The sequence below is a fragment of the Castor canadensis genome, chromosome 3 (assembly GCF_047511655.1).
Source record: "Castor canadensis chromosome 3, mCasCan1.hap1v2, whole genome shotgun sequence".
NCBI lineage: Eukaryota > Metazoa > Chordata > Mammalia > Rodentia > Castoridae > Castor > Castor canadensis.
Window position 1 is genome coordinate 161,414,109 of NC_133388.1, and position 24,098 is coordinate 161,438,206.

Here is a 24,098-nt window from a genome sequence, read left to right on the forward strand (position 1 = left end):
AGTACTGGGGGTTTGAACTCAGGACCTCAAATTTGCTCTAACACTTGAGCTGCTCCGCCAGCCCATAAGAGTAGAATTAAAAATTTTTAAAGTTAAATACATTTTTGATATTGCCATTTAGTTTTGGGGGAAGGGATATAGATTTAGAGAGGAGAAAATTTTGTTGAGAACTTCCTTTAGATAGGTTTTCTCATCTGTTTTGGGGGTGGGGAAAAGGGAACAATTATCATTATTTTACAGATGGGCAAATGAAAGTCCAGAGAGGTTGTGATGTCCAAGATGACCAAGCAAGTAAGTGGCAGGAATTAGATTAAGCCCAAGTCTGACCCCTACACCTAACCCTCCTACTCATGCCCAAGCCACTGAGTTCTTACCAGGTAGGTATTTTCCTACCCCAGGCTTTCTCCTGTCACCAACTGTTCTCCAAAGTGAACCTGCACACCATACCAGATCAGAGTCAGCATGAGCACAAAGAACCAAATGCCACCATCTTTCCTGAATTCTACTTGGGGTTAGAGCCCAGTAAGGACAGTTGACACAGGGCAATGATGTCAAGGAGAAGGAGGCAGGGCAATCATGGCAGTCAGTACTGCCCCAAGGTGATGAGTCACCATCGGGGAACCCAGGATGCTCAGCCACTGAGAATTAAATGTCTCACAGCAGAAGTAACTGGTTCTGTTTGGCTTCCATTGAAAAGAGTTGACCCTGAATACAGGTTCACAAGTCAGCACTCCAGTGCATTATATACACAGCACTTCCCTCCAAATTAGCCAGCTAAGGATGGAATCAAGGACAGATTCAGGCTCTAATTAGTGTTATGGTGCCCTGAAGCCTGCCTGATGCAGACTCATGTAAACCTAACTTCAAAACCAAGTCAAGTCACACAAGCCTTGGTATTCATGAGCTTCAATGACACATGCTCCAGTGCCCTGTGCAGCAGGCAGCTTTCTGAGAACTGGGAACATGTGTCTGTCCAAGGAGGGCACTGGCCACTTGGCTCTGGCTGGCTGAAACAGGCATAGGAAGGCCAGGAACATATGTGCAGCACAGCGACTGGGCCATGGGGTATTAGGAGGCTAAAATGATCGGCCCACACTCTCCTCACCAAGGCATAGGCTTGACCTGGCTAGGATGCCTGGAGGAAGGGCACATTTATCTAATTTGCAGAAAATTACTATACAGGCCAGCAGTGGCCCTGCTGAAATGTAGGTCCAGAATTGACCAAATCTGTAATTCTTTTGAGAAAACTCATATAAAATTGTTTTATATGAATCTCTCATTTTGTTAATGTTACTCAAGTTAAAGGAGGAGAAGGACGAAAACAGGCTGTGGGAAGGAAAATAGTTGGCTCCTTTGTTGTCAGCTGGCACATCTGTTTTAGAAAAGTCAAGCAGGTAGCTCTTAATAGTTAATTGCAACAATTCCATTATTTATTAGAACTCTAATTAAGAACTTCTTGTATTAACTTTTTAAAGAGGATTACTACTCACTCATTATGCTAGGTATGCCAGACACAGGAAGAATGGCTTATAGTCTCTGCCCTTGACCTTGAGTCTGGTTTAGGACAAATGTTGGTCAACCTATGTATTAACAGTACTGGGTGAGAGGGATCATAATATAGGATGCAAGCAAAATATGTGGGAGTAGAAAGAGGGGAGGTGTTTTCTATTGGTAGGAGCCAGAGAAGGTTTCCAAAGGAGGCAACAGATTGTGGTCTTGCCTCTTCTGCTGACCTTCATCCCCTCTTTACCTTCTTAGCATTTCCACATGGATTCAGGGAATAATGACAATGACAATGGTTAAGATGATGACATCAACTACAGTTTTTGGAAGACTTTGCCAGGCTCTCACGACTCACACAAGCTCTTATCCTACTGACCTAACTGGGGGTGACTGGAGATGCAGAAAGGACAACAGATAGAAGACAGACATGGAGGAAGTTGGGGCCAGGTGTGCCGGGAACTCAGATGGAGACACACAATAGCCTCATTACTTCCTTTCTCCTTCTCTTCTCTTCTTTTACTTTGCTTCTTTTCTCTATTCTTTAAAACTTTACTTCTTGTTCTATTCTTTAAAGCCTTCTTTTCTGTTCTTTAAAGTCTCAGTCCTTAGACTCGCAGACACACGACAGCAGCCACCAGCAGCATCATCAGCGGCAGCTAAACTTGCAAACAGTCAACCAACAATATCCTCCTTCAGCAAGTCTTTTATACACAGTGGCAAAAAAGGAGGTGGAACCACAGTTCTCAGGGAGGGGCATGACATTGTAACAGGAGAAACCTGCGATCACTATTCTCTGAACATAAACATCTTAGGAAAAGCAGCCGTGCTGCATTTAGCCCTTGCTCTCTTCTGCAGCTGGGGCTGTGCCAAACTCAGCCTGCAGATTATTTGACACAGCTGTGCTAATGTTAAATTCTCATGGACTTCTCATAATCTGCTCCCCACACCAGGAGATGAGCTAAGGCTTGAATAACAGTCTATTAAAGCCCGGAGAAAGCTTAGAGGCTATTAGTTCAACTTCATTGCTTAACAGGGCAGATGGATGGAGTGGTTGGCCCAAGACCACACAGAGGGAGTTCCTGTCGTAGACAAAGCAAAAGACAGAATTCATTTTTGAAACTGTGGCTCAGTGTGCTTTCCATGAAGCCACCTTTCCCCAGCTACTAGCAAAGGAAATCTCAACATCCATTTTTCTCTGGTTTACAACTCCTAATGAAGACAGATAAAAAATCATGTCATGATGCCAGCTGTTCTACTCTCTCATCACGATGAGAACTGAAAACCATACCACAAAGACTATGTTTCCCACAGCAACAACATTGGAATTAGGGGATGCATTTTTCAACCATGGATGTGAGTCAAATAAACCAGACACAACTAACAATGTGCATAGTAGCAAGGATACAAGGGCATTGGACCCCTCAATAAACATTTAAGATGGTAAATTCTACTCCAAGTCATGTAACATGCATGTAAGTACACCAAACAGGATGATGCACAGGTCACAATAAGAAAGGAACTCAAGCTATACATGGCCCATAAAAATGCGACAGTGAACATTTGATATGTGATGCTTTGATTTGTCGCCATAGATTTCGAAGCACTCTGCTTTGTGGAGGTGACTTATTAGTGGTCTCCTAAAACGTCACCTAAAAACGTATGTACTCAGGTTCTTTCCTCGCTCCATTGACCTGAAGCATCACAGTCTACCCACTGACTTGTTTGCTCTCCCCATTGTCCCACAGCGGGCATAATTGTTTCCTTGTCCACTTGAAGAGCTCATTAAACGTAATGACTAACCAGCGTATCTCCTCTCTTCCATTCTACCTCCTGAGTTTATGAAAAGCTGTGAGTGTAGTAACTTAAAATTGTACTAAATAAAAGCCACCCGAAAATATTGTTAAATACCTCTAGTCCACCTTTTAGTCACCCAAGCCTACTTTGTCAGTCCTTTGTCATCATACTCACTGTCTCATCTTTCTGACAATGGGGATGGTACCAACTTTCCTACAGAGTTATTAGTAAGCTTCAATGAAACAACGTACTTAAGATCTCTAAAACAATACCCAACCACCATGCAGCTTGGTGCCCACCCTGTGCTCGGAACAGTTCTAGCTTCTGGGGATACAGCAGTGAGCAAATAAATACTTACTTTCATGGAGAAATCCTAGCAGGGAGAGAAACTGTAAACACAGATGTGCACAGACATTGTCCGCTGGTGGAAATGCTAGGGAGGAAATGAATCAGAACACCGTGATTTGGCCTTGGGTGAGTGAGTTGGAAAGCCTTGGCTGTGTGTGACCAGGGCAAGGATCTGACCTGCCCAGCTACCCACTGCTTGAGAGGAGACCACGGGATGTTCTAGGAACTCCTTGAAAGAAGTTTCCCAGCTTCACTCCTAGCATCGCATGCCAGGCCTGGAAGGATCAGGTCTCTAAAGACATTGACTTTGTGCCAGAAACACTTGGGGCAGCTGGTGAAGCAGGTAGGTGACAGAGATGGGGACTTGGGGTATACCAGAGGCCACAAGGTGGCAACAGCAGAGCATTAAATACACTCAGGAGCACAGGCCTTCTGAGCATCAGGCCCAATGCAGCTGCCCAAGCCATGTGCTGGGGAAGCCAGCCCCAGAGCAGGAAAGCTGCCCGCTGGCTCAGGGAGAAGCCAGTTATGCTAGAGTGAGTTAGGTTCCATGTGTGGCCTTATGATATCAGTGATATACTTTCTAGGCTCCTCAAATTAGCCTAGAACATAAGAGTGTCACCTACAAATTCACAGAGGGAGTATTCAAACAGAAGTAGAATTCTTTGTCTCTCTAAAATCCTCTTTGTTTTTAGTTTAATTTTTAAAATCGTGATAAAATATATGCAATATAACATTTGTCATTTAAATATCCCTAAGTGACAATTTGGTGCTACTATATATATATTAATATGACTATAAGCATTATCCATACTAAAACTTTTTCATTATCTCCCAACAAAAACTCTGTACCTATTAAATAACTTTCCCTTCTCCTTTGTTCTGTCCCTGGGTAACCTCTATAAATCTCTAAATCTTGATAAATCTGCCTTTTCTAACTATGGAGGTAGAATTCTTGTTCTGGCTTCTTTGGGAGGGAGTGGTGCTAGGGTTTGAACTCGGGGCCTCATGCTTGCCAGGAAAGTGCTCTACCACTTGAGTCACACCCTCAGCTAGAATTCTTAACTAATATTTATGTGTCTGTGTTTATATGTGTGTGTGTGTATGTATGTTTTTTGTTTTTTGCAGTACTAGGGATTGAACTCAGGGCCTGTGCTTACAAGTGCTCTGCCACTTGAACCATGCCTTCAGCCCTTTTTTGCTTTCGTTATTTTTCAGATGGTTATTTTTCTTGCACTTCTTACCTGGGGCTGGACTTGGACTATGATCCTCCCACCTATACTTCCTGAGTGGCTGGGATTACAGGTGTGAGCCACTGGCCCCCAGCCTTAACTACTATAAATTTTTGTTAACAATTCAAAGCCCAATAACCTATAATAATGGCATTCTCACCTGCATATATAGCAAGTCCCTGGCCGCTCTGCAGTCTATCAGCATGGAATCAAGGGCGGGATCCATGTACCTGCACAATCAGGAGCATTACAAGAGTTCATATGACATGGCTAGTGGCACACCTGGGAGCTAGTGAGTTTGAAAGTAGTGGACCTCTATGCTCTCAGAGCTGGGGGACTGGACATTTCTCCTGCTCAGTTCCCACACTCTTCATTTTCATTCCATTTCTTACCATCCCCACACCTAAGTCTGCATTTTAATCGTGCTCTTTTTTTCCTCTCCTCTGTCTGGAAGACCTCTGCTTTACCACCTTCCCTCTCTGACATCCCTTTGTTACTCAGTGCTCTTCCTCTGGTCCCTGCTCCCCAATGCTGTGTTACTAACCAACCCTCCATGCTTCTTCTGCACCCTGAGTTTGTGCTGATCACTGCTCTGATCAAGGTTGGGTCACACCAGATGTGAAAACTCCAATTCCTTTTCAGACAAGCACCCCTCTGGGTCTCAGCACACTGGCTTGCAAAGCAGGAGTTCCAGGTCTCTCTATCAGATCCAGAATCACCAGGATGAACTGAAATTCATTCCTGTATAAGCACAGCAGATGCTGGGGATGGACAGGAAGGGTCATGAAGGGTGTAATTTGTAACCACAGGATAACTAGACTAATGGGGTTGGCTTAGAGCTACAAAAGGATGAAAATGGGCCTTGAAGGTCAACTTCATTCTGGGGGTGAGAAAAAGACACTAAGCATTCTCACTGACTTTCCACTTGGCTACTTGCCTACACACCTGAGAAGCCCCCATGGTTGCACCAGAGAGCTGGAGAACCCAAGACCCATGCCACATTGGGACTGTGAGAGGGGCTGGGGCTGGTACCCTCTGGTCTGGAAGGAACCATATTGTCATTAGAGAGATGTAGCCAGAGAAGCCATGGATAGAAAAGAATCCTTCAAACTCCCTCTAGGCCTTGCTGAGAGGCCTCATCTACTGGGATCACGCAGCTCTAGGAGCCAGCCTCCCTGCTCCCACCTGGTAAGACCTCTTCTGGAAAGAGGGGGACCTGACCCCTCTTCCAACAGCAGAAGTGAGCCTCCCTTCTTACTGTCCCCTCAGGCAAAGGCAATCTGCCTAGACTAAGAGACTAGCTTGTAGGGGCAAATGTTTTATCTTGCATTTACCATCTAGGATTTACCTATTTTATGAAGACATAGGCAAAGTCTAATTTCTAATTCAAGTGTAAGTCTAATTTCTAATTCAAGTGTAAGGTGAGGAACAGAATCCAGAATCCTTATCTCTCCTTTGAGCTTAACTTCTCAGGAAAGTGCATGAGCAAAGAGTCTAAGTTCTGGGGACCTTTTTTTTTTTTTTGTTACTGTAATTATTATCATCAATGCAACAATAACAACTGTGCCTGAGACTTATTGAGTACATGAGATTACATTAACCCTCACAATAATTCTAGAAGGTAGATTCTTCCCTTTTTACAGATAAAGGAACTAGGCCTAAGGAGCTTGAAACAACTTGGCTAAGGTTATGCGGCTAAAACCTGAGAGAACTGGGACTTAGTTTCCTGTACTCTGATCCCAGGAACAATCATGTTCGGCTATGGTCCTTGTAAGCAGCTTCCAGAACAATTACTTGCTAAACTCATAAGTGGAGCCAAGTCCTTTCCCCCTTCTCGGGTTCCATGCCATAAGACTTTCACCATTTCTCAGAATACTTTTGAATAACAGTACTATGAACATCTAGCCTTGCTGAGAATATCCTTTCAAAATTCAAAGCCACAGAGCGCTTGCAAGGCATCACAAAGCTAATTACCCTTCTTCTCTTTTCTTTTCGCCTTCCTTCCTTCCTTCCTTCCTCCCTCCCTCCCTCCTTCACCTTCCTCACCTCCCTCTCCCTCCTCTCTTTTTTTCCCTTCCCTTCCTTTCTTTTCCTCTTTCTTTTGAGACAGGGTCTCACTTTGTAGCCCAGACTAGACTTGAACTCTCCATCCCCCTGCCTGTGCCTTGTGAGTGCTAGGATTAAAGGTATGTACCATCACACCTAGCTCAAAATGTCCTTAATTCTTCTGTGCTCAGTTAACAGAATAACTGAACTAGGATAGAGAAAATCTAAGTAGCAATCCAGTCCATCCATGGTGATAAATGATGGAAAGTACAGATGATAGGATTGAGGCTGGGCAAGTGTCCTGCTTCTCACTGTAATTTTCTGTTTGTTTTCCATAAAACATGATATCATTTTCTGCAAAGAGACACTTCTATCCTTTTAGTCTAGGAATGCAGGCTGGTACATGTGGCCCTGGAACATAGCCTTTAGGAATGTAAGCCTGAAAGTCAACAGCTTAATTCACTGCAAATTAACCACCCACTTGTTGCCTTCAGGGAATGCCACAGTGCTACAAACGAATCAGATCTGCTTGTAACTATTAACAAAGTTTTCAATTAATACAGTCAGTAATTCATCCCAGTGCATACCCAGGGCCAGAAACTTCTCACTGGCCCACGCCATCACCCATCGTTCTTTCAAGCCACAGCTTCTTGTTTACTTCTCAGTAGAGAAGAATGGAAAGCTAGCATCCTCATTCTAACACTCCCTGGGGATTTACTTGAGACCAGAGAATGTCATTGTTATCACCCTGTACATTTGGGCTAACATTCTGGTTCACTCTGCAATCTCTCTTCCTCATTTCCTTCCTCTTAACCTTGCCCACATTCTTGGTATCTCTCCAGCTGTCAGTCTGTGGGCAGGGTGTGGCGAGGCTGACAAGTTCTGACCAGCAATGGTTTCTGTGGCTATAAATACTCACCACTTTCTGAGTCCAACCATGCAGTCTTCTACTTGCAAACTTTGCAGACTAATGTAAGGGATTTCAAAGTCCGCCAACTTTTTCACCACTAGAGAAGGAGGAAAGGCAGTGTTTGTAGTAGAAACAGCACATGCAGTTTATGTACAGAAGCTATCAAATGAGAAAATGAGCCATTAACATTTGAAAAGTAACCTCTGGCATGCGTGTGTGAATTTTAACTTTCTGAAGTTCATCAAAAGATCAGTGTGACTGGCCCAAACAATGTATACATGTGTGAGTAAATGTAAAAACCATAAAATGAGAAAAAAGATCAATATGATTTGCTTCTCATCAAATCCCAGCCCTTTGAGTAGGAAGTTGCACCCTGTGATAACAGATGAAGAAATAAGTCAGTGCAGAAATGCCCAGCACCACGGCCAGTGTACCCTAGCTCCCAAGGCCCAGTCTACACCCAAACCCTTTGGTTTCCACCTCAAAACCACCTGAAGACACAAGCTATTTTAATATAACTGACACCATTTCACAGCTAAAAATCAGACAGTATCTACAGTGCAATGGAGAGAAAAGCAAGGGCCAGGGGATTCAGAGTGTCACCTTATACTATCTCATTAGACCTTTTAAAAAACAATCTAAAAGCTTTTATTCCATCCACATTTTATTGCAAATATTCCCTAACAAAGAGACACGTTGTGGTGCTTGGATGTCCTGGTACCTGGAATCTGGCACTCCATCCACCAGAAGGATGTGTGGCATGGCCCATGGTCAGTGACCAGGCCAGGCCAGGGGTAAAGGTGAGAGGACACCAGGATCTGGACCAGGGTAGGCATAAGAGGAAGCACAGTCCTAGACTGACCTGAGGTCTTGCTCTTGATCTTGCTACCTCTGCAGCTGCTTGTCCCAGCTCACTCTGAGAAGGACACAACATCCCATTCACAACCCTTGATCCAGAACTAAGAATAGTAGTAGGGACCAAAACCCTGGAGGTGCCCAGCCCCATAGCAGTGCATCTCCTCACCCCCAACATCTTCTGGGCCAAGCCCTGCTTACACCTGCCTTCCCCATTTCTTGGCTACCTTCTTTTCTTCTTACCAGAGAGCTTGCCCTTCTTGCAGAGCCGAATGAGAAAGAGGCCAAAGTAGCTCAAGAGCTCCTGACACAGTCCAAGTGTGTGTGACACCACCTTTAATCAGAAACAAGAAGAGGGAATGTTAGGATGACAACCTTGCTTCCCAACTGTGACGTGAACTAGAAATGACCTGTACATATCAGTAAATAGCAAGTGCTTTCACAAGCTAGAAGGCAGTCAAAGAAATCTTTTTGGAATCTAAAAATAGAACATACTCATTCTAGAAACCTTAGAAATATACAAAATCATAAAAGCCAAGGACAGAGACTGGCCTCCACTGAGGCTACCTGTTCATCTCAGATGTGGACACATGTCCTGGATCATTTCGGTACCTATGGTCTCCTGAAGGGCAGCAAACATCTGTCCTTCTGTGGCATCTGTCCCTAGGGCTTGCAAGCTAGCTTCCTTTCCTGGGTGCTGGATTATCAGAAATGATCCTCAGAAAAGGACCATTGTCCACCACTCAGTGGGCGTATAACAGTGCACGTGTTACCATTTGCCTTTGACACCAGGCTGACTTTTCTTTGATGCTTCTTGTGATGGTCAAGTATAATTTACTTTTACATTTGTTTGGTGAAAACTTCCAGTTCCAGGCCCAGGCTGCCTTCATTTCCTGTTCCACTTTGACATCAATGGGCTTTCATTTCAACATCAATGGTTTCATCTTTACCACAGGGTCCCAGGCTGTGACTCAGAATTCTGTATCTCCATCCACCTTTGTTAGCAGTGACTTCCACAATACTGCAGGCCATTTCCCTTCACCCCTTTAACACTGAACTCTGGAGTGATTTCTCTACACTCCTGGTCATTTTCTTTTAATTGACACCTAAACATGATCCATATTTATGGGGCATCAAGTGACGCCTCCATTATACACTTCCATTGTACACTGGGTAATGTTCAGGGTAACTACCTCTATTTTCTCAAACTCTTTTGTGGTGAAAACACTTAACATCCTTTCTTCCAGCTTTTTTGAAATATACAGAACATACATTCTCATTACCTATAGCCAGCTCACTGTGCAATGGAGCAGAATTTATTTCCTCCTGTCACTGTAACTGGCACCCATGTGCACACAGTCTTCACCTCCTGGATGCCCTCCACAGCACTGGAGGGTTCACTCCACAGGTGTGCACTCATGCTTTAACCAGGACAAATACCAGCGTTACCTAACAGAGATCTATAAATGACCTTATGGGACAATCTGGTTAGGCAGTTAGTATGAGTGTTCTCAGCATTCCTTTGAAAATAAACAATAGCCTCAGAACAACTAGCTTCACATTGACTCACTATGCATTCCTTTCCCCTTTTTTCTCTCTCTTTTTTTCCCCATGCCACTGTGATACATCCAAAACCAAAATGCAGGGCTCTTTCATGTGTAGAGCGAGTTGTACTAAGAAATAGCATTGCTATCTTTTCCTAGAGTAAATGTGATCCATGTCCACTCAGATTAGAGTTCTCTCTTTTCTGGCACATGTAAGTGAGAAAAACCACAAGTTTCCATGCTAAGGTAGATGGAGGAATGGAGACAAAAGGAGATCGAAGAAGCCATTTTTAATTGCTATAGTTTGGATCTGGAATGTTCTCCCCAAATCCCATGTTAGAGGCGTGGTTCCCAGCTCAGCACCTTTGGCAGATGGTGGAATCTTTAAGAGGTAGGGTCTAGTGGGAGGTCTTCAGGTCACTGGAGGTGTGCCCTTGAAGAAGATTCTGAATCTCTCTCTCTCTCTCTCTCTCTTTCTCTCTCTCTCTCTCCCTTTTTACCTCTCTCTTTCTGGATTAGAAATAAAAGCCTCCAAAGGAAAAATGTCTGAGAGGTGAGCCTCAGGAGCACACATCAGGATGAGGAGACAGCATGCCCTCTGCAGCCCAGCTGAGCAGAGCTGGTGATAGCCACATTTGAAGAAGGGAGAATGCTTTCTGGGGATCATCCTTATCATCCTCAAAATGACTCAAATTCAGATCTGGTTCTCTGTGCCTAGAATTAGACATAATAGGGCATTGATTTCAGCTATTTCCCATGTAAGGGAAGAGAAGCTGTCAAGAAATCCCCCAACACCTTCTCCCAGGATCTGTCACCACCCACCTGGGTATGGCCTGTTCTAGACTCAGCCAGTCACCACCCTCATTCCTGCTCCCAACTATGGAGCATCTGTAACAAAGTGTTCTAGATATTTCCAGGCCACATCCTGGCAAAGTTCTAGGGAGGTGACAGCAGGCTTTGGAAGACCCTCAGTAGTCTCAGTAAAACTGATGCCATAGGGAAGGTAGGATCAAAGAGGCCTGAATTATGGGCTATAGCTCAGGTTCCTTGGTCTCCCAGGAAATTGTGGCACCTCCTGCAGATAAGTCACCCTCAGAGTGAAGCAATAAGCAGGAAACTTTCAAAAGGTCACTATCTCCCAGTCTCTGCTCTTCAAGCAGATTTTTTCTAAATTCAGCTCTGGAGCTGGAGCTCAAGCAAAATTTACCTCTAGAACTCTTTCAGCAGTATCCGATGTGAGGATTTCCACTTTCATGCTCCTTCCATCAGGCAGAAGTACATCCAGAGATGCTTTCTTGGCCATGATGTTAAATGTGTCCTGAAAGCAAAGGAAAGCAGAGTGCCTGTGTCCACAACCCAGTGGGGGAGCGACCAGTAGCTCCTTTCCCTGGTGCTCAGGCGGGCAGAGGGCACCTGAAGTGCATAAGAGCCCAGCACAGAGATTTTTTTTTTTTTTAGGGGGTGGTCTTCGGGAAGGGAGAGTGGGGGTGAAAATTCATGTGGGGGTCCAAGGCAGAGCAGTGACACAAAGCATGAACAATTCCCAAACCTCAGAGCATCCATTTTGGAGGAAAAGTCTTTTGATAAAGGCATCTACATGCTTGGTAGTCTCAGAATTAACTCAGTCTAGTAGCAACCAATTCTCCAATCCTTGGCCACCAGAAGGTGGTCCAACAATTTAATTCAGTTCTAATATGATTTTCCTGGTTGCTAGCATCAGATCACACAAGTTAAAGTGTTCAGTTCCATGAACCTGCCCCACTTCAGACTCCAGCTATAAATGGGGTACCCAGTCTACCCACATTTCTTTCCAGTTGACTGCAAATTCAGGGGGTCCTAGGACTCCCTCTCAGGCTCTGGAATTTGCTAGAATGACTCAAAGAACTCAGGAAAACTGTTTTGTATTATTCACTTATTATAAAGGATACAACTTGGCAACAGCCAAATGGAAGAGACGCACAGGGCCACGGTGGGGATGTGTTCAAGCCCTCTCTAAGTGAACCGCCCTCCAGCCCCTCCCGTCTTCACCTCCCTGGGAGCCTTCCACACCTCCTGGATTCAGGAGTTTTGTGGAGGTTTGTGCAAACCTGGACAGGTAACTACCCCTCTCTATATACCTCATTCCTTCAGCCCTAAAATGGTAACAGTGCCCATTTCAGAGGTTGTACTGAGGATTCAGGAGGTGACACATGAGGAATGTAGGGCAGAACTCACCATCAGGTGGCAGGAGGAAGGAGGAGGCTGCTGCACAGTTTCACTTTGACTCAGTCACAACGGGACGAGATAAAGGAGCCAAGAAAGCTTCAGGAAGGTGTTTTCAACACTCATCTGCAATCGGGGTCTGAGTCCTGCATATTCCACATCTAAGCTATCTCCTGGGTCCATCTACTTCCCTCCAGCTCCTTAGACCCACCTAGTACCTCCCCAGCCCTGGACTCCTGCAGTGGCCTCCTATCAGGTCTCCTCTTTCATCTGCCCCTCACAAAGCATTCTATACCAGCAGCCAGAGAAATATTTTAAATGCAAACCTAAAAATGTCTCTCTGGATTAAAACCCTCCATTGTCCTCACATTGCTCACGGGACACCCAACTCTTGGTCATTGGTCAGGATGAGGCAGGTGGATTGGAACTGCCCCTCACTCTTTCCTCCTCTCTAGCACTTCCTACAGATGGCCAGTCAAGAGTAGCAGGGAGGGCAAGTACACTCCTGCAGCTGGGTCACCAATCCTGAAGCAGGTGGCCTTTCTTACCACGGTATGGACAGAGGCTCTTGGAGACTGACATCAACACACAGAAAAGCAGCAGGTAGGGAAAAAGAGGGAGCCAGCCAAACCTCCAACACTTTTCAGTTAAATAAATACATTTCCTTTTTATGACTGAAAAAGGCCTGAGGCTTGGGGGGCGGGGTAGCCAAGTTTTAGAGCATGTGTTTAGCCTGTACTAAGCCTCAGGTTCAATTCCAACAGCAGTAGCAACAAAATAGGAGAGTAATGGAGGTAGCTGAACTCTACCTTACCCACTATGCTAAATGCTCTTGGATTTTTTTTTTTTTTTGGTGGTGCTAGGGTTTGAACTCAGGACCTTGTGATTGCTCTATCACTTGAGTCACACCTCCATCTCTTTTTGCTTTAGTTTGTTTTTCAGGTAGAGTCTCATGCTTTTGCCTGGTATGTCCTCAGATGGTGATCCCCCTACCTCTGCCTTCTGCATAGCTGAGAGTACAGATATGAACCACCATGCCCAGCTTGTTTGTTGAGATGGGATCTCACTAACTTTTTGGCCCAGGCTGGTCTTGAACTGAGATCCTCCCATCTCTGCCTTCTAATTATCTGGGATTATAGGCATGAGTCATCACATCCAGTTCCTCCTGGCTTTTTTTTTATATATTTAATTTGTTTAAAACTCAGATTACTGATTAGAATGTAAACGCCTTCAGATGAGGATTATGTGGTGAGCTTATTTTGAACAGTGCCCTGTATAAATAGACATCTGAATAATTTTGGTGCTATCTTTTTCAAATAATCCAAGTGAGAGAATAGCAAGAACTAGAATAGTAATGGAGCTTGGAAATGGACTGTTTATGAACAAAATGCCTCTCTAGCCCCATCCTGCATGTGCTTATTCTACAGATGTGTTTGAGGAGATCCTGAAGGTTAAAGCCCCAATGTCTGTCGTGACATTGCTACACTGAGTTGGTCTGATGTCACCTCCCCTCAGTGGAGAATCTCCATGTCAAGACAGCTCTTCACTATTTGTCAGAGGAGCGGCTTGGTTGGCACCTGCACCCCTTACTTTCTTTCCTCCTTCTCTCAAGCACATTTTCAGGTTTCCTCACCAAAAGGAATTCTGACTCACGTTATTTCAACTTTTGACACTGTACTCCATCCTCACCCACTTCCTTCCTCATCCTTTCCAGGTAACCTCACCACCACTTGTGGTCCAACCTTTGGGTTACACTTGTAGCCTACCACTCTTTGTCTTTGTCTTACATTAAATTTAAGAGGCATTCTTCTGCCTCTTGATTCCAGACAGCGTTCCATCCTCCTTCCTCAAGGACTTGGAACAACTGATTCTCTAGGCCTTCCTGCTGACTCCCCTCTCCCACTCTCTTTCCCATTGCCAAGAAAACTTTCTTAACAATAGAAAAACAGAGGCTCTGGGTAGATCATCCCCAAGAAAAAGGATCTGATCTGTTTGACCACGGGGAAATTCTGTATTTAGTACTCTTGTATGCATGGAAAGAGTTAGTTGTAGGCATAAGAACAATCAAACATATTTTTCACTTTTAAATGATGCAGTTTTGAGCTGGTGGCTCATGCCTATAATCCTAGCTACTCAGGAGGCAGAGATCAGGAGGATCATGGTTCGAAGACAGCCTGGGCAAATAGTTTGCAAGCCCCTATCTCAAAAATACCCAACACACAAAAGGGCTAGTGGAGTGGCTCAAGGTGAAGGCCCTGAGTTCAAACCCCAGTATACCAGGAAAAGAAACGTCTTGATGTGATGAAAGAAAACACAGGTTTGAAATGATGGTTGAAAAGGAATTTGGCTTTATTTGTGACATGTAAATTCTACTTGAATGCTTTTGTATATGGTTTATAGAATTAATAAAATATAAAAGCTATACAAAAACACAAGTAGAAGAGAAAATTCAACCTGGCAGAGTTGGATTGTATAAAAAATAAAATGTGAAGTAAGCAGCTGTCTTGATCTAGAGTAGATCAGGAGTAAAAAGTGCAATTGATGCTAGCAAATTGAGAAGAATGCATTTATTTTTAAGAAACCTCAAAATCCTCCAGACCTATGGGCCACTTTGACACGTTATAAAACATATGCTAACTCCTCTCAAATCAACTTTAACAGCCTGAGAAATCTTCGAATTCCTCCAGGAGCTCAGCTGGCTTTGCTGATGTTCTGCTCTGAAGCAAGGAGTAGATGACTGCCACCAGCTTAATCCTGAAGTGTCTTGCCTGAGGAAAGCCATAAGTGGACTCAACAAGCTCCAAATTTTACCATACTTAATGGTACACCCTTCTCATTTCTCCTTAAGGGAAATGAGGAACATTCTTAAGAGCAAATGGGGAAACCAAACACTGGTGACTCATGCCTGTAATCCTAGCTACTTGGAGGCTGAGATTGGAAGGATCAAAGGTACAGGCCAGCCCAGGCAAACAGTTCTGGAGACGCCATCCCCAAACCAACCAGAGTGAAATGGACTGGAGGTGTGGCTCAACATGTAGAGTGCCTGCTTTGCAAGCATGAAGTCCTAAGTTCAAACCCCAGTCCCATCAAAAAATAAATAGATAAACAAAGAGAAAATAGTTACTTCCCAGAGCTCCCAAACATAGACACGAAGGGAAAAACTTCTGAAATGAATAAGTTGCCCCTAACTCCCCAGGGGCCCAGAAGCCACTCCAAATGGCTTCCCAGTCTCCTTGTTCTCAAACATTTAGCTCCACACTCCAGTTTCTGAAGCAGGAACATAAAAAAGTCTTCAGTAGACTACTTTTGCCTTTTAAAAGTTCCTTTACCTTTCCAGTGAATACAAGGCAGAATCTGGAGCATAGTAAGTTGGGGAGGGGAATTTAGATACCTAAAATAAAGGGGACACACAGGGGCCAGGGTGGATGGCCCTCCCCTCTTGCAATACTTCATGACATGTGTGCTGCAGAGGCTTTGGCTCCAGCCTTTGTGGATCTGGACCTCAGAACTTGTGCTTATTAGAAGCGTGTCCTGAACTTGTTTAACCTGAAACAATAATACCTCCCTCAACAATTCAGGAGAAATGCCAAGAAGCACTGGGCCTAAGACAGATGAAATATCCCTTTAGAGGGCAAAATCCCTTTCACTTGTGCAGCTGGGCTTTGGCCATCCTTGGTGGAGGTTTTCCTGGAAGATCGCGTGATGATTATGTTTTTAATATAGTGTGTCCTTGCCCTGAGGCGGGAAGATGCTCTTCTGAGCCCCTGAGGGGGATGGTCTGGACCGTGTGATTATTTAGCACTGGAAAGCTGTAGCCACTTCACTTATCAGATGCAGTGAAAACTTCCAGGTGGGAAAATGGCCTAACCCCTGCTTCTTGGGCTTCATTATGGTCTGGCAGACCCACAATCACTGCTCATTCTGGTCCTCTACCTCCTGCCGGCTCTGCAGGAGCAATCTTACTTACAGGCCAGTGACCACTTCTCTCCTGCATCAACTGCCATTCCATCCCTCTGCTCTGGTGGAGGTTGGGGTCTTCAGGCAGTGGGAGAGGAGAGGAAACCCACCCTCCACAGTACATAGCAACCGCTTCCCTTTCACAACATTGGTCCTGAGTCTCCCACACCTCCAGATACCATGGTTGCTGCTTTATTCCTCTCTCGATGTACAAATAGCTACAGTTGATATCATCTTCCTTCCTGCCCATCCCAGAAACTTCAGAGACCAGCTTAGGCATCACCTCCTTTAAAACGTCATTTTCTCACCATGTCTCGCAGGCACACATGCACCCTGTGCCCACCCTCGTCTCACCAGGTCACACATAGAAAATAACAATATTTGTACTGTACCCTAAGATAAGTGAGCACAAGCCTGCAGGAGGGGGCAGGCCCATAAATGCTGTGCCAGGGCTGATGGAAATCTTGACACACATCTAACCCTGTCCTGGAGTATGGTCTTGTGACAGCATGCTCCATAGTTCATAGTTCATCCTACAGCACAGAGCTCACCACTTTACTGTGTGCCCAGTGACTTTCTATCACCCCAAGGCAGCAAACTCCATGAACTGGCCTGGGCATCATTTATAGTGTCTCTCCGTCTCTAGATTAGTGTTGGCTCAGAGTAACCATTTAGTACATATTTGTTGAATGCAGAATAAAATTTATGACAGGATATAAAGCAGGGTGGGGGAACAACTACCATAGCACAACCTTCCTGATTTAAAATTAATTTCCTTTTCAGAATTGTAATGCAAATCTCCTTTCTAGACACCTCCAGGAGTAAAGCCACCTCTGTCCAGCTCTCCTTTGGGAGGCAAAGAGAACACTGGGAAAGGAAACCATCCTTGAAGAAACTTGAAAATAGTCCTGATCTTGAACCCTTGGGTACTTAAGAGGGGCAGCCAAATACAGCCAAACCAGACCTGGCCAGGGAGGGGATGCAGAGGAATATAGCAATAATATGTATCCTGTCTTGTGTGTGTGTGGTACTAGGGATCGAACTCAGGACTTTGTGCTTGCTAGGCAGGCATTTTAACACTTGAACCATGCCCCCAGCTCTTTTTATTTTTTAGTTTGTTTTTCAGACAAGGTCTCACACTTTTGCCTGGGCTGGATTCAAACTGCAATTCCCCCTACTTCTGCCTCCTGAGTAGCTGAGATTGCAGATGTGTGTGATGATGCCTAGTCTGATAAACTGACTTACAGCCGTCAATCACACAGGGCTCAGCAGGCTGGGAGCACATTTGATACCACCAGGTTCAGGGGAGGCTGAAGAGATGTTCAGGCATTCCATCTTTGCTGAAGGTCATCTCTCAGCAGGGTTGGGAAGAGGTAAAGGGACCGGCAGTAGCCGTGACAGTGACTAGTTCCTAAAATGTTACCATTGTGTCAGATGACATTTAAGTGTTGGAAGGGACTTAGTTCATTTTGTCCTCAAATCAAAGACAGGAGCTCTTCTCCCCATTTTATAGCTGGGGAAACTGGGATACAAAGAGGTTAAATAAACTGTCCTATGCCATGTAACTCCAAAGTAGGATGGTCAAAATTTGGACCTGGGCCTTCTCACTCCTGAGCCTCAACTCCTAACCACTAAGCTAATTCTGGGACTGCAGATCTGAGTGAACAGAAACATCGAAAATGCTAGATCATGACACTAGGAGCTGTAGTTTATGCTTCACTGCTAAACAGCCTGTGTGAGCTCAGAAATAAGAGGTAAGATCCAGAAACACAAGACTCAGACTCAAGCGATTCAACTCAAGCCCCTCCCCACCAGTATGTGTTAGCAAACTGCTAGCTCAGAAAAAACAGCCCCTTCCAAGGGTGAGTGATGACCTGAAAAGAACTGGCAAGGGATCTGTGTCAAAGTCCTGCAAGAGAGCAGGGAAGGAACACGACCAACTAGAGGCAAAAAATATACATCTGCAAAATGATACCACTAAGCAGATATGTATTCATAAAAATCACAGTGTTTCTGAACAAAGATCTCAAAGAACAGAAAAAGACCTTGGTGCAGAAGAAAACTAAAGGATATAAAAGTGACCTGGCCAGATTCATGGAAAAATGGAAGAGAAAAATAAAGCCATTGCAAAAGTGAAAATTGCATCAGAAGCAAAAGAGACATGCAGAACACAACTGGAGGCATAAGACCTTGGTATAAAGTTAAAAAGGCAAAATATTAAGAGAACTAAAGTCAGGCAAAACCCCGAAAGAAGATACACAAAACAAAGCCTATAACATTGATACCCCATGAATGGTTTCTATAAAGCTTTGAAAGCAAAATCCATCATGTATCCCCCAAAGAACTAAAGTCAAACTAATCTCAATATGTCTCGATATAGAATTATCAGTGAGATTCAAGTTTTAAAAAGCACGGTTCAAGAGCTGTATCTAAAACCAGGCACAGTATTGCAAACCTGTAATCCCAGCTACCTGGGAGGCAGAGATCAGGAAGATCACAGTTTCAGGTTAGCCAGACAAAAAGGTTTGCTTGCAAGACCCCATCTCAACCAATGCCTGGGTATGGTGACACAGGTCATCATCCTGCCTACACAGGAAGCACAAAGATTGCAGTCCAGACCAGCCTGGGCAAAAAGTGAGACTCTATCTCAAAAACTAACCAATGTAAAAAGGGCTGGCCGAGTGGCTCAAGTGATAAAGCAACTGCCTAGCAAACATGAGGCTCTGAGTTCAATCCCCAATACTGACAAAAAAAAATTTGTCTAATATGTGCTTATTTGTAAAATAAAACGGGTATGCATACACATGTGTGCATGTAAGTATATGCTTGAATATGCACAGAAATGTGTAGAAAAAACATACATTGAAACTGTAAAGAACATTGTCTCCAGGAAGAAGACTGTGGGGAGGCTGCTTTCCATTGTGTACGCTCCAGTGCTGTTTGAAGTTTACAATCAACACCACCACCACTACTTGGAAGAAAGGAAGGAAGGAAGGAAGGAAGAAAATTGTCTATTTAAACAATCAAGAGTATATAAAAATAAAACCACTACACAATGGAAGGTTCTAGGGCCATTTCTGTGGTTGAGTGGGACGCACTTGAACCCTCCTTAAATGAAACCTGCTCTAGTCTATAGATCTGATCAAGATCATCTCCTCCTTAGGGGTCTAGTTCGGTAGTACATCCTTGTTCAACTTCAATCTTTTCAAAGCTTCTCCATCCAGTCAAACTTGTGCATAAAAGTGTTTCTGCTTCACAGTTAGAATGGGTACAAGTATACATAGCAAAGTTTCAGCCTAAACAAGTGGCCCGTGGTTCTTTACACCCTCCAAGGAAAGAGAAATGCCATATGTCACTATGTTCAGGGTGAATTTCTCCATTTACAATGAAGTTAGGAGTGGAGAACACACAGTGACAGTTGGTAAGGCCACTGTCCTCCTCTCTGCACTATGGCACTCTGGAAAACCCCAGTGAGTACACTCAGGTCACGGCCATGGGATGGGATCCCTGAGTGATTAAGCCGCAGTTCTCTCTCTGTGGCTCTCCTGGGCTAGTCTGGAGATGAGTGATACTTAAGCTACAGAAAAGGGTGTCTGATTTTTAAAAATGAGCCAAAGGTCAACTGGCATATTTCATTTTCCATCTAGAATAGGAACGATCCTCCAATTTACTCATGATAAATACATTTTACCCAAGTCCAGGACCTGTAGGGCTGATGACTGACACACACATAAGTGTACACACCCCATAGGTAACAAAGAGACACGTTCTGCAGAGAAATAACGACTTCAGAGGAAAACGGTAAGCTTACCAGCTGTACCAGTTTCAAAAACTCAGTGAAGACATCACTTCTCAACACATGTGGGTCCGCGGTTACTGAAAAACATGGACAGCAAGCCAGGTTAGCACAAACTTATCTATTAATTGCTTTGTCCTCCAGAGGCCCTCTGAGTCTCACCAGCACCCTGTGGCCTTCCTGAAGGTGAGGAAGGTTTCTCAATAGTGGGAAAATCCACAAAGCTTACAGCTTTCACAGCCTTGACTACGTGACCCAATCCAGGGCGACAGTGTTCGCAGGAACCTCATGTCATCCATGCACACCCATATTGCTCAATATCCAACCTTTTGGTGGTGGTAGTTGTGGTGGTGGTGGAGGGTAGTCTTGGGAACATGAAAAACTTTTTGTAAAAGTCATTCCCAGTCAGGTGTGGTGATGCACGCCTGAGATGGTCCCAGCACAGAGGAGGCTGAGGCAAGAGGATCTCTTTTCTTTTTTTTCCTTTCCTTTTCTTTTCTTTTTCCTTCTTTCCTTCCTTTCTTTGGTGGAACTGGGGTTTGAACTCAGGGCCTTGTACTTGCAAGGCAGGCACTCTACAACTTAATCCATGCTGCCTCCAGTACTTATGATTGGTGTCCTTTTTTCTTTCTTTTTTTTTTTTTTTTTCAGTTCTGGGGTTTGAACCCAGGTCGGGATAGGCAAGCAATCTACCACTAAGCTACAGCCCCAGCCCAAGGATCTTGAGTTTCAGGCCAGCCTGAGTAATATTGAGACCCTGTCTCAAACAAACAAACAAAACAATGAAACGAAACAACAAGAGGGTAGTTTTGAGTATTGGGGGGTGTGGGGGAAGGGGTCCTTGCCTAATTTTCTGGAATAGATGTGGTATAAAGGCAAACTAAATTTATATTCCTTAGCATGGATTCTTAGAGATGGGGAAAACTGTTGAAACAAGGACTCAGTGTACAATGCTACTTAGGGTAGGACTACTGAGTACCAGGCACTGAAATAAGCACTTTGTGTATTTTAGCTCATTTAATCTTCATGACAAACCCTGAAGCAACTATTATCTACATTTTACAGATAAAAGACACTGAGAGTCACAGGAGGTAATGCCCAAAGTCACACAGCCAGTGAGGAGCAAAGGTGGGATTTGACCATGGATCTGGAGTCCAAGCTCTTAGTCATGACACCATGCTGCACTGTGTCCTCACTTGACCTTGTCAAAGAGGAAATCCAAGACATCTGATATGTGGATAAAGATACGGATAAAGAACAGGCCAGGAACAATGATCCCTTAAGCCCTGTGGTCATCTGTAGAAAGGCAGGTATTAAAGGTGTGTCTTGCTAAGACATGAGAAAATAAACCAAGGAAGAATGAAAATGCAAACGTTACATCTTGAACTTGAAAGGGCTTATTCGACAGGTCTAACAAGATATATAGGTTCTATTACAAAAAAATGAATGGGAAGTAGGTGACTTCTGGGATGTTTACTATAGGCAGTCATGAAAAACAAGATAAATTTATAATTGGCAATGCAGAACAATCTCTAAGATACATATTTTTAAAGGAAAAAGTCAACATACAGAAAAAAACTTTTCTTTAGCTAAGGACATTAATAGAATAATTGGTTTAAGTAAATTTAAATAAGGTCTCTAGATAATGTAAGAATGTTGATTTCCTGATTTTGATAACTATACTGTGGTTATATAAAAGTGACCTGGATCTTAAGAAAGACATAGGAAATATTTAAGGATAAAGTGACTTACTTACGTGTGTGCAACACTTAAGCATTTCAAAAAAATATATATATATATACATACTGTCATAATATACACATATACGCATGGAAGGAGGACGATAAGCCAAATATAAAATGTTGACAACTGGGAAATCTTAGTGAAGAATATACAGAAATTCTTTGCATTATTTTTTGTACTTTTTCTGTAAATCAGAATTTCAGAATAAAAATTTTTAAAAAACAGGTACAGAAAAGTGTATATAGTAAACCTCAATTTGTGTTGCAAACAAAAGGATATACATACACTGTAAACTACACAGAGATCACTTTTAGGGAACAGGCAAGCCACTGGCTACTGTGCTTACTTCTAGAGATAGGAGGGTGGGAGTCAAGGTGAGAAGAAGCCTTACCTTTCATTATATACTCTTTTGCGTGGTTTATTTTTCAAGAATGTTGCATGTGTAGACTGATTTTGAATTTTTAAAACTTGAACTACTTCAATACCAGTTTGGCTCTTTCCCCTCACCCCCTCTTCTGTCAACCAGTCTTGCTGTGTGGAACATCCTCAGGACATGGGGGACAGTTGAGACTGTGGCCAGGGCCACCTCAGAGCATCCTCGGTGCCTCCCCACAGACTCTGGTAATGACCCAGGTGGAGGTGCCATCTCCAGCATGGTTAAACCCCAACCCTTTGTTCTGTCCTAATGCAGATAACATTGCTTTCACTCCTACAACCAAAGCCAAATACAATACCCAGGGGTGAATCTTAACAAACTCTATGCAAAAAACATGTATTCTTTCGTGCCACACATATGAAATGTCCAGAACAAGCAAATCTATTGGTAGAAAGTGGAAAAGTGGTTGCCAGGGTCTGGTGGAGCAGGGACTGACTGCATGAGCACAGGGTTCCCTTCTGGAGTGATGAGAACATTCTAAAATTAGAATATGGTGATGGTTGCACAATTACATAAACATGTCAAAAACTATTGAACTGTGTACTTTAAATGGGTGAATTTTGGGATGCGAAACTTGCATCTCAATAAATCTGTTTTTTAAAAAATTGCAGTACATACCATTTTGCAAGTATTGTTCCAACTGGTCCCTCCTCTTGTCAGCCATAGACGTGGTCATTGCCAGATAGTACTTTGGTGGAAAGGGTGGCAGGCAGTTTCCAAAGACCCGCCTCAGCTGAAAGATCCAGAACACACAGAGTTAGGCGACTGGGCCTCCAATTCAAAAGCTGACGAGATGCTAAAGCCTCCTCTTTAGCAAATCCCAGTATTTTACTATAAATTAACATTCCTTCACAGGAAAAAGGAGGAAAAGAAGATAGTTTGATTTCTTAAGGAAGAACATATTTAAGCATATGTCCTAAAGATGCTATTAGATATGTCACACACTGATAACTTCAGCCTAACTTTGATAGAGTTATGATATATTTTGATTTTTCATTTGTTTGCAAGACCACTCACCACTCACGTTATACAACATTTCCTTAATTCACTCCATACTAATATCTGATACCAATGATTATAGTTAAGAATATAAGTCTTCAGCCCCCCCCTCCACCAATTCTGAACTCAACAAATGTTTACAATCGCACTGCCTAATATTATAGCTACTTGCCACTTGTCACTTGAAATGTGACAAGTCTGAATTTGTGTGTGCTATAATGTCAAAATACACTCCAGATTTCAAAGACTTAGCTCAAAGAAAAAAGAATGCAGGCTGGACGCAGTGGCTCAAGCCTCTTGGAGGCAGAGATCAGGAGGATTGTGGTTTAAGGACTGCATAGGCAAAAAGTTGAGGAACCTTATCTCAACCAATAATACGTCAGGCATGGGAGTGTACGTCTGTCATCTCAGCTATGCATAAATGGGAGGGTCTCGGTCCAGGCTAGTGTGAGCATAAAGTGCAATACTATCTCAAAAATAACCAGTGCAAAATGAAAGGTTGGCAGCATGGCTTAAGCAGTAGAGCACCTGCCGAGCAAGCGTGAGGCCCTGAGTTCAAACCCCAGTACTGCTAAAAACAAAGAGAATACAAACTATTTCACCGACAATTTTTATATTAACTGCATATTGAAACAATAACTTTCTTGATAAATTAAATACATTGCTAAAGACTTAATTCCACCTGGTTCTTTTTATTTATTTATTTTTAGTAATGGAGATTGAATTTATGGCT

At 43.6% G+C, this 24,098-nt stretch overlaps 1 protein-coding gene across 3 annotated transcripts in view; it reads right to left on the reverse strand.

Moving 5' to 3' along the window:
- The window catches only part of Snx31 (sorting nexin 31), a 53,633-nt gene that overhangs the window by 22,050 nt on the left and 7,485 nt on the right, over positions 1–24,098 (reverse strand). For all 3 annotated transcript variants that reach the window (XM_074066947.1, XM_074066945.1, XM_074066946.1), the window contains exons 3-8: positions 22,985–23,099; positions 20,203–20,267; positions 11,440–11,550; positions 8,932–9,022; positions 7,843–7,930; positions 5,038–5,107 (exon numbers count right to left, since the gene is read on the reverse strand). In XM_074066947.1, coding sequence (XP_073923048.1) covers positions 5,038–5,107; positions 7,843–7,930; positions 8,932–9,022; positions 11,440–11,550; positions 20,203–20,267; positions 22,985–23,099 — 540 coding nt within the window. The remainder of the gene's footprint in view (positions 1–5,037; positions 5,108–7,842; positions 7,931–8,931; positions 9,023–11,439; positions 11,551–20,202; positions 20,268–22,984; positions 23,100–24,098) is intronic.